The 17,764-nt window shown below is 51.6% G+C and overlaps 1 protein-coding gene across 1 annotated transcript in view; it reads left to right on the top strand.

Moving 5' to 3' along the window:
* The first annotated feature begins 158 nt into the window (after nucleotides 1-158).
* The window catches only part of Scn4a (sodium voltage-gated channel alpha subunit 4), a 45,959-nt gene continuing 28,353 nt past the window's right edge, over nucleotides 159-17,764 (top strand). The window contains exons 1-5 of the mRNA XM_021175424.2: nucleotides 159-239; nucleotides 15,925-16,599; nucleotides 16,702-16,820; nucleotides 16,928-17,017; nucleotides 17,336-17,464. Of these exons, the coding sequence (XP_021031083.1) occupies nucleotides 16,327-16,599; nucleotides 16,702-16,820; nucleotides 16,928-17,017; nucleotides 17,336-17,464 (611 nt within the window). The 5' untranslated portion in view covers nucleotides 159-239; nucleotides 15,925-16,326. The remainder of the gene's footprint in view (nucleotides 240-15,924; nucleotides 16,600-16,701; nucleotides 16,821-16,927; nucleotides 17,018-17,335; nucleotides 17,465-17,764) is intronic.

Consider the following 17,764-nt stretch of genomic DNA (forward strand, 5'->3'; position numbering starts at 1 on the left):
ACCCAGGCAGTTGCAGGAGAAGCCTGGAACACGCCAAGAGAAAAGAGTGGCTGAGGCACCCACCTGAAGATTGGCCCAGTCCTCAGGTTTCACTCATGACTCTGTGACATCAGCAGTAGCAGCTGTCCTTGCCGGCCCGGCCCCCCAGCCAAGTCCCCCAGAGCTCCAGCCCCAGCCCGAGGTGGGCACGGCACCCGGGGCTCTCGTCTGCCACCGCTCTTCTCTGCTTCTGGCCAACAGTGAGTACTGTGCCTTTCTGTGCCAGCCCAGCCTGGTACCCCCAGGGGTGGGTCACCCCAAAAGACAGGTGACCCTGGCCTCAACCCCAGCATGGGCTAAGGAAGTCACCACTTTGCTACCGCGCCACTGATCTGTTTGCGCCCAGCTCTCCTGTCTGCACCCGGACCCCACTCTGCCCTGTCAAAACCTCCTTGTACCCTGACCCTCTCTGTCCCCAAACTTGCCTTCTCTGTCTTGTCTTCTGTTCTCTCTGCCCCTGCCTAGCTGAACTTTCCCTGAGCAAGAGTCCTCATTCCGGTTACAAATGTGAGTGAAGGTTAGTTCCAGACAGGCGTAGGATGATCCAAAGGATAGGGCCCAGGCTGTAGTTTCTTCAGGAAGGGACATAACGGGGAACCAAAACAGTGACTCGGCTTGGCCTGTTTGCTAAGGAGCAGGGAGGTGGAGAGTGGAGGAGCAGAGCGGCTGGAGGCTGGGTGGGGGTAGGGTGGCAGCGGTGGCGGCTCCTTTGCTCTATTGAAAGAGGAATCTGTGAGATGCCAGCAGAGGACACATCCCGGCTGCCACTAGGCAAGGCTCTGCCCACTGTCCCGCCCTCCTCCAGCCCTCTCTGCCAGCCACAGGTCTCTTTTCCTAGCGAATCTGGACGGGGTGGGGGTGGGCAGAGGTGTAGTCCCACACAGCAGAGAGGGGACCCAGGAAGCTGCCCATGTATAGCTAAGAGGGACGTGGGTGTGAAGAGCCAGAGAGTGCACCTTGAGAGGAGAGATGGAATTGAATCACTTGTGTGGAACGCTGGAGACCAAGGCAGCCCTGAGTACACTCAGGCGGATACATGGGTTCCTAATGTAGGTCAGGGGACCTCAACCCCTTTCACCCCCTTTACTAAGAATAGAGCCCTCGGGACACCAGGACAGAGGGTAGGCAGTAATAGCTGATAGAGAAGAGGTGTGCCAGGGCTGGAGGGGCGGGCACTAGTTGGGCTGTTTACCAGAAGGGTCAACTTGGTGATAGGTATCAAAGCATTATAGTCTTAGCTGGGCGTAGTGGTCTATAATCCCAGAAAGCTGAGGCAGGAGGATTGCCTCGAATTCAAGGCCAGTCTGGGTAACATATGACTCCATATGGGTAGAGATCTCCAAGATAGAACAGTGTGGGGCTAGGCTATGCCCAAGAGTCTCTCCTGTCAGGAGGCAGCCCCGCCCACCCACCCACCCAGGAGGGAACCCTCCACCTGTCCCCTCCTCTCCCTTACCTCCGGAAGGTTGCACATGAACAAGTCACTCAGCAGAGCCTGGAAGGTTAGAGGCACGCACGGGGAGCCTTTGCTGAAGTCCTGCCAATGAGCAGGTCGGGGAGTTGGGGAGGGAGAGGGGTTGAGCTTTAGGGAACAAGGTATATTACCAGCCACCACAGCTGTAGCTGTGTCAGGAGGATCCTAACAGTGGCAGAGGCTGAGTGATCACTGTGTGTGGTAGGGTTGGAAATAGGGGTAGGTAGGGGTGTTCCTCCAAGACCTCTGCCTAGAGCAGGAGGTATGGCCTTCTGTGGCAGTGACAGGGACAGCAGTGGCCACTATGCTACCCTTTGCAGTCACACTAATTATGTAGAACGAAGAAGAAGCTAAATATCTCAGGACTTTTGAACCGGCCATGTCAGGCAGGGTATCCAAAGATAAGCCAGGCCTGTGTCCCCACACAGTGCCCAGGTAACAGAGGACAGAAACTATAGGCCCTGTGTCTGGTGATCACAGAAGTTTACCTCAAAGGCACCCCTCAAAGGATTATATGTAGGGATTTAGGGAGTGAGGAGAAGGTGGATGAGGGACCTTTGTAGGCCCAGCCTTGCCCTGCCTGCCATTTCTGGTTTGGAACTATGTATGGGTGAGGACTTGGAACTGGGACTCACCTCCCCTGCTCAAGGATGGGCAGAGGGGAAGCCTGCTCCAGCAACTTCTCTCCAGAGGTTTCTGGACGCCTGGGCCCAGGACCTGACTCAGACACAGATGTCACTGGACCTCCTATGGAGATGCTGGGGATTTCCTGACAAGGGCTTTGCCTTGGGGGACCGTCAATTCCAGCCATCAGAACAGCAAGGGAACATGGGTAGACAGGGAAGTGGAGTAGTTAACGCAGCTGAGGGCAGCAGTGTTCAGAGAAGGCTCCAGGAAGAGGGAGAATGGAGAAGAGAGAAGGAGTCATAGCTCCCAGAAGAGGGGAGTGGCTGACCCATGAAGACTGGACATGAGGCTTGGAGAACAGGGAGGAGCCATGAGGGAAGGGGACAGAGGCAGATGTGTGGGTGACGGCTTTACACTCCATGGGTCCTACAGTCGGCTTCTTCAACACCTTTCAGCAGATCCTCAGATGCCAAAGGGTCACACCACTTGCCTGGGGCACACCGTGAGTGAGTGGCCAAGGCTCCATCCACAGTGGCCACGGCCAGTGCTCTCTGGGGAGGAACTTGGGTTGGACTAAGTCAGGACAGAGCTTTCCTGGGACAGTGGAGACTATGTTATGGGAGAAGATTCTGGGGCTTGGAGCCAGTCTGATGACTCTTTCAGGGGTCCCCAGTCTCATTATGGCGGGGAAGGTTCCATCTGAGGGCACCAGGGACCCAGGTTTCTTTCACCTTTACCACCATGCCTGGCCTCACATGTGCGTCCTGTTCTGCCGCATCAGCGATGGCTATTTTTATTCCCCGCCATTCTCAGTCAACACCCTATGTTGAGAGTGGGGAGGGAGGCAGAGGATTGAGGGCTCCAGGGGTCCTAGGGGCAAGAGTGGGCAAGGTGGAAGACACCTGAGGCTGTGTCCCTGTCTCAGGGCCCTCTGCCTAGAGACCTGGCATAAGAAAGAAAGGTACAACTCAGTGGTCACTGGACTCCACTCAGGAGCCCCTGAGAAGTGCTAGTGGGTTACAGCCTGTGAGGAGCAGTTTAGCCTGGTGGTTAAGGCAAGTTGAAGGCCCAGCTGTCAACCCCAGTTACTACATAGTGAGCATTTATTCTCCCCTGCATCATCTATCAGGTGAGGTGATAACCACAAACTCACAGAGAGGGACCAGTGAGTTCCTGGAATGTCCAGAGCGGAATCTCACGTGCAGTCGTAGCTCTGTAGAAGAGCTCACTAAATTCACTGTGCCTATGAAGACAAAGGAAACACCTCACCACAGGAGTGAGATAAGGAAGAAAGCTACAGGCTCTAGAAACCCTTCAAAACCAAGGTTTGGGGCCCGAGGAGATGACTCAGTCCATAAAGTGCTTTTTTTGTTGTGTAAGCATGAGGACCTGAGTTCGAATCCTAAGAACCCATATAAAAAGCCAGGTGTGCCTGTAATTTCAGCATTGGGAGGTAGAGACAAGAGGATACCTGGGGCTTGCTAGTCAGCTAGTCCAGCTGAATCAGTGAGCTTCAGGCTCAAAACACAACAACAAATAGTAGTAGCCTTAGTCTTAGCCCACACATGTATGTGCACACACATACACACATGTATGCATACACCACACACACACATGGCAGGGGAAGTTAACGGTTGTTTTTAGTTTTTATTCCTATCTGTTTCCTCTGGAAGTAAGGGCCTCACTTACATGGGCGGGGGAGCCCTTCATCTGGGTAGCTGTGGAGTTTTGAAATAAGGCAGAGGCCATGGAGTCTGCTGTAGTAAGGTTCTCTGTTCCCTTGTGTCTTTGCTGAGGTTGGCAGGTCTCGGTCAGTCCAGTTTTGAAAAAGAGGCTCCAAGAGAGAAGGGGAAAGACCTTTCCTGATAACAACTTGTAGGTAATGTCCCCAAGAGCAGGAGGAGGAGCAGGAGGCAGCCCAGGCTTCCTGGGGACAGGTGGCAGCTGTCAGAGCAGGACACCTGTCAGTCTTCCTTGATCTCAGGTGTTGTAGGATGGCTGGTTAGCCACAGTCTGCTCCCAGGGTCTCTGCAAGGAGGCTTTTTAGCCTGCCCATGTGATGGGGGCTGATGGAAGAAGGTATAGAGCTGGAATTCTCTGGACTCTAGGGGGACAGAAGGAGCAGGGTGAAGTACATATAGAGAAAGAAGGAGCAGGGTGAAGTATATAGAGGCTGAAGGAGAGCAACAGAGGCATCGAGCTCCTGAAAAGAAAGATCCAGAAGGAGGAGCCACGGCAGGGGACAGCACTGCCTACATAGACATGTTTAGAGAAGGCGAGGGGCTCACACATGGCTGTAGTGTGAGCAAAGGAGAGGGGCCAGCATTGGATGCTAGGCACTGTTCCTTAGGGAGATTTAAGCTAACAGAAGGCAGGACGTCCCAGGCTTGGATAGAACAAATCGGTCTCCACAACCCTTTGACAGCTGGGAAATGAGTCACAGAGCTGACACTGTGTGTCTGTGTGTGTATGTGTGCGTGTGCCAAGAAATGGATCATACAAATAGGCCATAGTAGACATTAGACAGATATGGGGGCTAATTGGTTCCAGTTAGGGATGGTGGTACAATCCTATAGTGAGTTCAAGGTCAGCCCAAGCCACATATTGAGATCCTGAGTTAAAACTAACAAGGATCCAAAAAGTTCTTTGCCAGGCTGCTGACTGGTGTGTTCCCAGGCCTTCAGCCCACGACACAGAGACCCAAGAAGCAAGCGTGGTCCTTCTAGGCCTGTCAGACATCTTCAGCAGCCATACCTTTCAAGGGGCTTCAAGCAAGGCCTCTAGCCTGCCCTGAAGCAAAAGCCAGCTCAGTGCAGGGGGCCATTTGTGCTGTAGGTCAACCATGCCCAGGTCAGTGCTGTAAAGGGCTGGAGGGAGGCCACGTTTGTAGTAGTAGGTACGTGGGGTTGGCATGAAAGAAAGCTGTGTTCAAATCCTTCCTTGGTATAATAAAACCGCAGTAGGTGAACCAGGGCCTGGTACATGGTGCTGACTTTTCAACAAAGAATCTGGGGGTGTGGGATGACTCAGTGCTGTGTACCTGCCTAGTGTGGGCCCTGTCCCTGCAGCACAGAAAGCAGGCATAGTGCACATCTGCAATCCCAGTCCTCCTGAGGTAGAGGCAGAAGGATACGAAGCTCAGAGTCATTCTTGGCTATGTAGCAAGTTCAAGGACAGCCTAGGATACATAAGATCCTGTATCAACAATAAGGAAAAAGAAATGGGGGAATAAGCCGAGCAGTGGTGGCGCATGCCTGTAATCCCAGCACTTGGGAGGCAGAGGCAGGTGGATTTCTGAGTTCGAGGCCAGCCTGGTCTACAAAGTGAGTTCCAGGACAGCCAGGGCTACACAGAAAAACCCTGTCTTGAAAAACCAGAAAAAAAAGAAAAGAGAAGAAAAGAAAAGAAAGAAATGGAGGAATAAAGTGGTGGTGGAAGGGACAGGGAGGGAGGAAGGAAGGGAGGGAAGGGGATATAGCTCAGGGCTGAGGGTGTAGCCTAGCATGCATAAATCTGGGAGTTTAATTCCCAGAGTGCACTGAACTAGGTACAGTAACACAGGCTTGTAATCCCAGCATTGGGAGGTGGAGGCAGGAGGGTCAGAAGTTAAAGATCACCGCTCTTGACTAGATAGGGACTTCTAGTCTAGTTTGGGTTGTTGAATTATGTGAGACCTGTTTTTTGGTTTTGGTTTTGGTTTGTTTTTTTGTTTGGACAGTAACTTTGCCCCTTTCCATGATTCCTGAGTCAGATGTACAGGTGAACGCCCCAAGATTTAGGGCCAGAAGAACCCATCCTGTTCCGTAGAGCGTTTTCCATGTTGGAAGACACCTGGAATTCTGCATCTTGAGATAAATTTTTTGTTTGTTGGTTTTAAAGGTTTAGGCCTGGGAGGGAAAATCTTCCCTGGGGCCGTGTTCCTAGAGATAGAGGAGCTGTGAGGAGTTTGGGAAGGTGCTGTCTGGGGCAAAGGCTGGGTTCAGCCTACTCACAAGGTTCTTACATCATCGCTTTGAGCCATCAGGGGGCGCTCAGGAGAGGACCATCCAGCAGCCTTTGAGGGTCTTTAGAGCCCGCAGGCTGCAGGACTCACTGTGGAAGAAGAGGCTTTGGATGTGAACAGACGGCCACCTTGGTACACAGTTAGTGCAAAATAAATGTGTCCATCACTATTACCTGTGGCCCTTGGTTAACTGATGACCAGGCTGGGTGAATTTGGAATCTGAAGAAAGAAGGTTTATTCTAAGCCCCTGTACCCCTTTATGAGTCTCCTGGGTAACACCATTGGTTTCCTGAATTCTGGGGGCCACTTAATGCCCCTGGGGCTCCACTCTAGGCTCCCAGCTCTAGGCCACCCTCTGAGGCCCCACGGGAACAGTTTTCTCTACAGACAGTGTTAGACTGGGAGGGAAGGGCCACCTAGGATGACCTCCTCTGTACTGTGGCCTGCCAAGGCCAAGGCTGCTGTTCTCCTTCCTCTCCAGGCTAAGTGTTTGTTGTCAGAGCAGTAACACAGCTACCCAGCCTCCCATCCCCACCTCCACAGGAAAAAAGAGTTGTGACTTGAGACTTCCAGCCAGGGGATGTGAGCATCCATTTTTCACTCTTGGAACTGGGCACAGTGGGAACCCAAGGATTTGGGGGAATTGCTCACTTTGACCAGAGTTGAAGTTTGGTGTGTTCAGAGTCACCCAGGAAGTTTTGTATTGGAGCCTGCACTGTGGGAGGCCCTTAAAGCAGATCCCCACTGGCACATAAAGCGCTCAGCAACTTCTGTCTGTCTGTCTGTCTGTCCATCTATCTGTCTGTCTGTGCCTTGTCTGTTCTGAGTGATAAGTCTCTTCTCTGCCTGTGACAGGAGCCAATTGAAGCCATATTAGAATGTTTTACAGGCAGGTTTATTGGGAAGCTGCTCTCGGGTGGGAGAGTTTACTGGCCCCAAGGAAGGAGCCCAGGGGAGCTGCCATGGGGAGAGGTGAGGGGTAGGGAAGAGAGAAAGGGCACATGGGCAGAGAGAAGGAGGGGGAGGGGCAGGGGGAGGGGGAAGAAGAGAGACACCAAAATATCTGGGTTATATAGGGAAGAACATCTGGGGGAGGACGGTTCAGCCCCTGGGCTGGAAAGTTCAGGATTGTGGGGCAGGGTATGCCAGGTAGGGACTGAGGGCTGCTGGGGGGGGGGACCTGAAGACCAGATCTGCTTTGATATGTACAATATACACCTCAGTCCCCCTAACCCTCCACCCCTGAAACCAAACACTAAGATAAGATTTACTCTGTAGTGGAATTCACTATGTAGCCCAGGGTGGCCCCAAACTCACGGCAATGCTTCTGCCTCAGCCCTCCACTTACTGAGATTACCGACACGAGCTCGCATACTCAGGTTGTTTTAGATAGTTTTGTTCGTCTTATGTTATTTTTCAAGTACAGGTCTCACTATGCAGTCCTGGCTCATCTGGAGCTCCCTGTGTAGCCCAGGCTGGCTTCCAACTCACAGAGACCCATTTGCCTCTGCTCCCCAGGTGCTGGGGATGAAGGTGTGTGCCACCACGCCTCTCTATTACTTGTATTATTATTATAAATGTGTGATGTGTATAGGCAGGGTATGTGTGTAATCACGTCATGCACGTGGGGGGCGGAGTCAGTTCTTCCCTTACATCTTTTACTTGGGATAGAACTCAGATCATCAGGCTTGGGTACTGTGTGCTTTTACCCACTGAGCCATCTAGCTGGCCCTTTCATTTCTTTCTTAAACAAACAAGAGAGTGGTGGGTGATGAGCAGTCTTGTGAGATTTGAAGGCTGGACTACTTGGGAAGAAGAGTGGTAGCTGGACCCTGAACAAAGACAGCTAGTGAGACGAGAGGCAGGCCGTCTTTGTACTTGTAGAGGTGTTCTCTAAAGGGGATAGGAGAGGTGTGCACAGAGGCCATTCTACCCATGGCCAACTTCCCAAGACGGTTTCTTACAGTAGCTTTATATCACAGAGTAATAGGGGCATAGCTGAGACCACATGAAAGATTGCAGGCTGCTGTCGATGAATGAATTTCTGGATATTTGAAGACAACCTCCCCCCCCCCAAGAAAAAGATATGAACCTTTCCAAAAAGGAAGGTTCTAGAAGTATGTGGAAGCATCTGGGGTTAGGAGACTCACCTGAGCTGGGTTTGGCCAATCGTTTGGCATGTTTAGCATCGCAGATACTCATTCATGGTAGAAGGGCTTGATCTCAGAGGAAACCAGCATCCAGCAGATAGACTGGGGTGTCCTGGGGCTTAGGAGGGGCGAGTGACCAAGGTCTTTGTAGCCCAGACATCGACTTGTGTTAAGCTTGTATCCAGCGGTTTTTCTGTGGTTGTTTCCAGTTCTTAGAATCTTTTGGTCAGTTCTGACTTTGTCACCTGTCAACAGGACAGTCGTCTCGTCTCGTCTCGTCTCGTCTCGTCTCGTCTCGTCTCGTCTCGTCTCGTCTCGTCTCGTCTCGTCTCGTCTCGTCTCGTCTCCTCTCCTCTCCTCTCCTCTCCTCTCCTCTCCTCTCTTCTCTTCTCTTCTCTTCTCTTCTCTTCTCTTCTCTTCTCTTCTCTTCTTTTCTTGAGACAGGGTTTCTCTGTGTAGCCCTGGCTGTCCTGGAACTCACTCTGTAGACCAGGCTGGCCTCAAACTCAGAAATCCGCCTGCCTCTGCCTCCCGAGTGCTGGGATTAAAGGCGTGCGCCACCACGCCTGGCTCAGTTGTATTTTCATCCTTCCCAATTGTTCTATTTTATTTCCTTGTCTTGTCTTATTGCAAAGGTAAACCATTCGGTCAGGTTGTTGAAAAGAAGTGTGGAGCTGCCTTTGCTTTGGTTGTGACTTTCGGTAGAGAATTTCTCTACCGAAATTTCTCATCATTAAAGTAAATGCCAACTGAAGTAGCTGCAGGACTTTCAAGGCAGGGTTTCTGTGTTGCCCGGCTATCCTTGAACTCACTCTGTAGATCAGGCTGGTTTTAAACTCAGAGATCTGCCTGCCTCTGCCTCCTGAGTGCTGGGATTAAAGGTGTGTGCCATCACTACTACCGGCAGAATTCTTCATAAATTGTCTTCATTAACTTGAGGGAATTCCTTTCCTCTCTAATTTGCCACAGCCTTATTATGATTAGGGACTATGGGTTTTTTCTTTTATTTTTAATTTTTGCTCTCATCCATTGATATGATCATGGGATTTTTTTTTTCTTCTTCATTCTATTGATATGAAGTTACATTAACTTTTTGAGCTTGCCTAGCATATTTGAAATAAATCCCATGAGGCCGTGGTACATAATCCCTTGATATGCTGTTGGATATTAAATCAGCTACTATTTTTGTTGAGGTGTATAAAGGTTGAAAAGAGAAGAATCGGGGTAATTTACAGGATGGGGAATTAGACAACAGGTCTTAGAGACATCCAAAGTGATTGCAGACTCCGTCTACGATGAATGGACACACAGTGTCCAGGCCAGGGAGAAAAAGCCTCTGTGGTCAAACTATATCTGGAATCTGGTGCTCCAATCTGGCTGCCCTGCAGGGAGAGACAATGCTGGGCTGGAGCTGCTCCAGGAGGAGCTGCCTCACCCTCAGCGTCCTCACCCTCAGTTCCTGGCCTGCGGACAGCTGGCCTCAGCCTGGCTCACCATTCCTGACCTTTCCTCCCCCCCCACCTCCATCCTGCTCTGGCTCACCGTCTCCAGGCCCCCAGGAAGGCTTGATTTACCCACCACTTCCGCCCAAACTTCCTTTTCAAAGGCGGTTTTCATGAGACTTTGCACTTCCTAAATGGGCTCCAGCCTTGGCTCCTGGGAGATAGCTTTAGCCTTGGCTTGGCCGCTCATTTATCACACGCTAAAATTATCTTATTTGCTCCCTATTTACTGCCTGCCTCCTCCCTCTGGAATGCAAGCTCCGTGAGGGCAGGGACTTTACCTCCTCTTTGCTCTGCCTGAGGCCAAGACCAGAGCCGGGCATGTACCACAAACTCTGAAGGTTCGCTGAATGAATGAGTGAACTTGTGGTCTGGGAAGTTGTGGTTGCCGAGTCTCAGTTCCCTGTTGGGAGCGCTGCTCTCTCAGGTCTTTCAAACACCAATGTTCTCATTTGCACTGGGAAAAGGTTGCCCTGAGGACCCTAACCCTCACCCTCAAATGCCACATCTCGGGCCAAACTGGGACAGAGTTAGGTGGAAGGAGCGGTCATCCTACCATGCTCACACCTCACTGTATCCCAAGAAGCCTACTACATGGTGACAGGAACATCCATACTCCGCAGCTGTCTTTTTGTCCTGTCACTGGTACCACCAAAGATAACGTGACTCTCCCCATCTGTTCCAGATGCATGGGAAGGGCAGGCAGAAGGAGCTCACTCCTGGGCGGTAGTGACTCTATTTGACTTCCCAGCCCTGGGAGGGATTCTCCAAGGCTACAAGGTGAAGTCTGGTCTCCTCAGGCCTGGCAGCAACCGTAACTGCCCCCTACCATCCACCTCTCCCCATCCTATTCCCTGCATGGCTTCTGTGACCCATATGAGTTTCCAGTGTCCTGCCCTTACCCTGGCTGTCCCCTCTCCCTGGGATATCCTTCTCCTCCATCCACTGGGACCCACCTGAAAAGGTCATCCGCTTTCCTCCTACTTGTAAGTAATCTCTCACACCTGAGCTCCTCCAACACCAGCCACGCCCCTCTTGAAGATGGGCTCTGTGTCATCCTGTCAAAGCCGTGTATGCTCAGGACCATTTTCCCCAGACTGTCAGCTCTCTGCAAGCATGTAACTGTGGATCAGTGAGCTCTACACATAGCCATCTTGGCTTTTGAGATGTGAACAGAACGGATAGAGGGATGGATGGATAGATGGGTGGATGGATGGACAGACCGATGGATGAATAAATGGATTGGTAGATGAAGCATAGAAAAGCCCATGAGGTCCCTAGAAGATCTGTATCCAAGGCTCACTCTTATTGGTATTTTTGTTTTAAGGCAGGGTCTCACTATGTAGCCCCAGCTGGCATAGAACTTTAGAGGACTTTAGGCTACGTTGATCTCAAATTCACAGAGATATGACGTCTCACTTCCAAAGTGCTGATTAAAGGCATGTGCCACCATGCCTGGCACACACTTTCTAAATACCCACCACATGCCCAGTGCTGGGACTAGCCATGGTGATGTAGACAGGCACAGTTGCTGCTTGCTGGGACTAGCCATGGTGATGTAGACAGGCACAGTTGCTGCTTGCTGGGACTAGCCATGGTGACACAGACAGGCACAATTGCTGCTTGTGTTGACATTTCCATCTCGTGGAGAATACACGCAAAACAAATGAGGCAAGCATTTACAACTTATGAAAAGTAATGTCAATGGGATGCAGGGGTGTGTGGTAAGAAGAAGAGGAAGAACTCTCTCAAAATAGAAGACAGAGAGGGAACTACTATGGGAAAAGAAAGGGGGGCTGTGGAGTTCCAGAGACAGAGGGGAGCTTGGTAAAAATCCCAAAGGCAGGAACAAGGTCAAGGAAGACAATGGGACTGGAACAGAGTGCCCAGGGTGACAGCAATAGACAAAAGTGAGGGAAGTAGGCGGGGTCAGAGCGCCAGGACCTGGGCCGCCACCACAGGAGGCTTAGGTTGTATTCCAAGCACATTAGAGAGTTTTAACAGAAACACAAGCCAACTTTTATTTTGAAGAATCAGTGGCTGCCTTTGTAGGACCGATTCAGAAGACAAGTGGCAAAGATGGTGGTAGTATGAGACAGGCTACCCCCGGAAATGTCTGTGGTGTGGGCATGAGAGTTTGGGGAAAGATGGGTTTCCATGCATTATGGAACTATGGCTTAATAGGGCTTGTGTATGGAACCACTGAAAACCCACAAAAGCTCTGTTCCAATTGTGTGCGGCAGGGGCAGGGTAGGGGGGGACATCTTAGCATTGTGGAGCTGTCCAGAGACCAGTGTAGAGTTCAAAGGAAAAGGTTCGTTTTATTCCTATGGCATTTTCTACCATCATAGAAATGATGGCGCTCCATGAGGGCGGAGCCCTGTGCATCTCAGAGATCGTGTACAGAAAGGGCCATACCGCAGAAATTGTTAAGGAGCAACCAGAGAGGAAGACAAACCATGAGTGTAATCCCATGGAGACCGAGGGAACAGAATTTTCCAGAGAGGGGCTGTGGCCTACTGGGCTGACCGCTCCTGAGAGGTCAAGAGAGGGGAAGAGAGGAACCGGTGCTGTGGACTTGGCAGAGGGCATTAGTGATTCAATAAAAGCAGTTCCGGTTGAGCAGGGGGGCGGGAGGGGTGATAGCAGCCGGGCTGGAAGGGGTTGAGGAGGGAGCAACAGGTAAGGAAGTGGAGACAGCTGGTGTAGAGACTTTCCAAGAAGTTCTTCTGCGAACAGAGAAAGGAAGACCGGAAACTGGATGGTGGGAGGTGCGGGCTGATGAGTGGCAGCTGTCATTAGTGTTAATGTAGAAGTCAGTCATCCCGGAGCAGGAGACAGAAAGACCTGCAAAGAGAGGTCACGGGGAAGCACGGAGCCCAGGGATTGGGTGCACGTGTGAGGACCAGACTGTGGTGGTGGTTGTTTATTATTATTATTGTTGTTGTTGTTGTTGTTATTTGGTTGGTTTGTTAGTTTTTCTTTTCTTTTTAATATTTATTTTTTCATTCATTTGTTTTTGGCTGTCCTGGAACTTGTTCTGTAGACCAGGCTGGCCTTGAATTTCAGAGATCCACCTGCCTCTGCTTTTAAGTGCTGGGACTAAAGGTGTGTACCATCAGCTACAAGTATTCTTTCTTTCTTTTTTTTAACATTTACTTATTTTATGTATGTGAGTCCACTGTACACTGTCTTCAGACACACCAGAAGAGGGCATCGGATCCCATTACAGATGGTTGTGAGTCACCATGTGGTTACTGGGAATTGAACTCAGGACCTCTAGAAGAGCAGTCAGTGCTCTTAACCTCTGAGACATCTCTCCAGCCCCTAATAGTTTTTCAAGACAGGACTTCTCTATGTAGCCCTGGCACTCACTCTGTAGACCAGACTGGATACAAACTCAGAGATCTACCTGCCTCTGCCTCCTGAGTGCTGGGATTAAAGGTGTGAGCCACCACGCCCGGAATTGTGGAATGATGTAGTATTAACTATTAATATTTATTATTATTATTATATGCCAGGAATGGGGAAGAATGAAGAGTCAGGGAAGTGGAGATGACTGTGGACCTGACTCCATGCTGACTTTCTGTAGGAAGACGAGGCAGCGTCGTCGAGGGAGTGTTAAGGGGAGAGTGTGGGCATTTGAAGAAGTGTTAGATGACATGAAGCATTCAAAGAGTGCTCTCGAAAGGCCTCATGAGAAACACTGCAGGGATGGGAAATGGTTTGGTCTGTAAGGCACACGTGGTACAGGCCTGAGCACCTGACTTCAAGCCTCAGCTCCTACACAAAACGAACAAACCCCCAGACAGACAACACAGGGTGTGGTAGAATATATGTGTTATCCCAGCCCTGCGGAAGGGGGCATCCCCACAAACAGCTACCGTAGGTAATGTGATCATGGAGCTGTAGGTAAGGGTGGTGGTGCACACCTTTAGTCCCAGCACTCAGAAGGCAAAGTCAGCAGATCTCAGAGTTTGAGACCAGCCTGGTCTACTGAGTGAGTTCCAGGACAGCCAGGGCTACACAGAGAAACCCTGTCTCCAAAAAACAAACAAAGTAACTATTATTTTTATTGTATGAGTATTTTGCCTGCACATACCTCTGTTTGCCAGGTGTGTGCCAGTCCCTGTGGGGATCGGAAGAGGGCATCAGATCCCCTGGAACAGACATTACAGATGACTGTGAGCCACTGTGTGGGTGCTGGGAATGCAGATAATTTCCCCTCACACAGCAGAACAGCCAAACGTGAAGTGGCTTCAGGATTGGTAAAGGCTAGGAAGGTTGGGAGGTGATTTTGAGGGGAAAAGTGTTACTATAACAGAGACCAGAAGTGGGCCAGTGGGGTGGACCACAACATTTCCAAGACTTGGGAGCAGGGCAGGATGCTGGGGGGAGGGGTCAGCTGAGAGAAACACTGGGGTTGTCCCTGCGCTCCTGTGAATTCAGATGAGGCTAGTTTCCTCGAGGGCTGGACTAGGCCCAGACTATGGTGTTGGGCTATTGTGGTCCCTCTGGGCTCCAGTGTGGGACGGAGGGCAGCACCAGAATCAGGGTATTGTTGCCAAGATGGCTTCAGGCTGGGTGGGTCCCTCCGAGGTCATCTAGCAGGCCAGCCTTGCCTATATGATAAGATGCGAGTGCGTGTATAGGGTCAGGGTAAGGTATATATGACAGGCTGAGTGTCTCTGTGAGGGGCTGCAGCTCAGACCTCTGTGTGTGTGTGTGTGTGTGTGTGTGCGTGTGTGTTGTGCGTGCGCTTGCACACAGCAGGGTCACTGACCGACTGGAAACCAGCAGAGTCATCCCCCAGAAACATGACTCCCTGGAGCCTGGCAAGAAGCAGCTGGGTAGCGGGCAAGGGGGTGTGGCCAGCTCTGCCCAATGGCTCTGGCCCTTCCCTGTCATCTGCTCTATCTGTTGACCAAGCCTGAGAAGTATGTACAATGACCAGAGCCTCTGTGCCCGAGTCTTCTGTGAGAGGGCTGTACTTGATGTTGATCTGGGGGCCTGTTAGGGTGAAGGTTCTAGGATCCACCCATGTGTGTGCATGCTCTGTCTGTCTCCGTCTCTCTCTTTCTCTGTGTATGTGTGTGTGTGCACATGTGCTTATAGAGGCCGGAGGAGGGCATTGACCATTTTGCTTTCTCCCTACCCACCACATTTCTTTGAGACAGCTCGTTCCTGGAATCTGGAGCTAAGCTAATGGCCAATGAGACCCTGAAACCATCCTTCTCTGCTCCTGCCCCAGCACTGGGGTTACAAATGTGCATGAGGCTATTCCATCCCCCTTTACTTTTAAATTTGAATGCTAGAATCCCTACTGGGGTCCTTATATGTTCTTACCCACTGAGCTGCATGCTTGCAGAGGCCAGAGGAGGCCTCTGAATATGCCCTCAGTCCCATATTGGCCTTTCAGTGGCCTTGAGGAACTAGACCAGTATTCTGTTTGCTGAAGGGATCATTCCTCAACATCTATTTCCAATAACTAACCGAGCACAGCCCTTCTGTGGGGAGCAGGAGCCAGAGAAGGTGGAGGAGCTACCTTAAGGATGGTCCACCTGCTGCTTATAAAATCCAAGGCCTCTGCTGAGTCTTCTTTCTCCATTCCAGTTCATAAGAGAACAGTGACCAAAAACTGTTCCCACGGGGCGGGGGCTCTAACCCTGCCCTACTGGAATTGTCCATCTCTTTATCCCTTTCCTGGCCATCTAAGTTAGCAGTCCCAGGTCTTCTAACACCCCCACCTGTACTTTACATCTTCTTCCAGCAACATCTGCCCAGAGGTTTTAATTGCAGAGAGCCATGGGAGGAAGGTGCTGAGACCCCGTGCAGACCTGGGCTCTTTCTTTGTTCCTTCTCTCCAGGCTAAGATGACAAATACAGACAGGGCCCACATTTTTCTGAGCTTGTCCCTGGTAGACATCATCCTTTGGCACTGACTCTTGCTGAAACCTCAATGGTCTCCACCCACATCTCCTGCTAGCCAATATCAGCCAATCCACATGACTTTCAAGCTGAAATTCTTTTTATAGTCGTGTTTTAGGGTAACCCCACCAGACCCTTACCCTTGTCCATCTGGAGGTCATGTAGACAGCCAGTACAGATTCTCTCTCTGTGTCCCTATAGGTTGAAGTCACACAGTTCCTGGCATCTGAACCCAGGAGACAGTTCAGGACAGTGGGGCATTGGCCCCAAGTTCCTAAGGCTGGAGAAGATCTGGTTCGCTTTCTGTTGATCCTGAAGCTGGCACAACCTATTGCTGAGAAGAGAACACAGTGGGGCCTGGGGTGGGGGGATGCTCCGTGCCCAGTGTCCTGTGCATCAGCACACCCAGGTCTTGCAGGCACATCTCTCAGTTCCAACAAGACCAGGACACCCACCTCCCTGACCCAACCCCTGGGCAGGCAGAGAGTGAGGCATACACAGTAGATCCAGGGCGTTAGTGACCACCCAAAACCCAAGGACTTCAGGCTGTAGCTGCTCCATCTTTGCCAACCACCCTCTGGACCCTGAGCCCAGAATGCAAGGATGGCCAGCTCATCTCTGCCCACCCTGGTCCCCCCGGGTCCCCACTGCCTGCGCCCCTTCACCCCAGAGTCCCTGGCAGCCATAGAGCAGAGGGCAATGGAGGAGGAAGCCCGGCTGCAGCGGAACAAGCAAATGGAGATTGAGGAGCCTGAGCGGAAGCCACGCAGTGACCTGGAAGCTGGCAAGAACCTCCCACTCATCTATGGGGACCCCCCACCTGAAGTCATTGGCATCCCCCTGGAGGACCTGGACCCTTACTACAGTGACAAGAAGGTCCGTGTGTGGGAGGGCTCCCTGTCTGTCTGTCCGTCCGTCTATTCATCCATCCTTCCATCAATCTGTCTGCCAGGCTCACAGTTTCTCTCCCTGCCTCAGACCTTCATTGTGCTCAACAAAGGAAAGGCCATCTTCCGATTCTCTGCCACCCCTGCCCTCTACATGCTGAGCCCCTTCAGCATCGTCCGGCGGGTGGCTATCAAGGTGCTCATCCACGCATATCCTGCCTACGTGGGAGAGGTGGGGAGGTTAGGGGTGGGCAGGAGACCTTCCTATGCCCTCCTCTTCCCAGCTGCTCCCTATCTTTCCTTGACCCGCCCCCCACGCTGTTCAGCATGTTCATCATGATTACCATCTTGACCAACTGCGTGTTCATGACCATGAGCAACCCGCCTTCTTGGTCCAAGGACGTGGAGTAAGTGTGTGTCTCCCTCCCCCCCCCCCCCCCCGACCAAACTCCCTCTCCCAGGTCTGCACTCAGTGTTCAGAGTGATGCTGCTTCTATCTTTCAGGGGAGACACTGTCCCTGTGACACAACACCTTAAGCCAGGTGGGGTGGGCATGCTCTCTCCCTCACAGATGTCCCAGCCCTGGGTGGCCTTATGCTATCTTGGTACCTCTGCTCTTCTAGTGCCCACAGTTGCCAAGTACACACACACACACACACACACACACACACACACACACACACTCACACGGCATACTCGACCCTGACTGGCCCTCTTCTCTCCAGGTACACCTTCACAGGGATCTACACCTTTGAGTCCCTCATTAAGATGCTGGCCAGAGGCTTTTGCATTGATGACTTCACATTCCTCCGAGACCCCTGGAACTGGCTGGACTTCAGTGTCATCACAATGGCGTGAGCAGGACCAGAAGCTGGGGTGGGAGCTGCAAGAGGGCCAATGCACCAAAGCGGGCACTGACAGGTGGTGGGGGCTATTGATCACTTATGCCTACTGAGCCACATGATCTAGGGCATTCTCAGAGGCCAGTGTCCCCTCCTCAAGCTATGTACACCTTAGCGGGCAGCCTGACTCAGAGCTCCACAGCCAGTGGGTGACCAGGGATGTCCTTGTCCTTCCATTCTCTAGCAGTAAAAACCCAGCACTAGTCTTCCCAGCTAAAACAGGACCTTTGGGGGTTTTGTGACCTCACCTTC

The sequence above is a fragment of the Mus caroli genome, unplaced genomic scaffold (assembly GCF_978045245.1).
Source record: "Mus caroli unplaced genomic scaffold, Mus_caroli_1 scaffold_13, whole genome shotgun sequence".
NCBI lineage: Eukaryota > Metazoa > Chordata > Mammalia > Rodentia > Muridae > Mus > Mus caroli.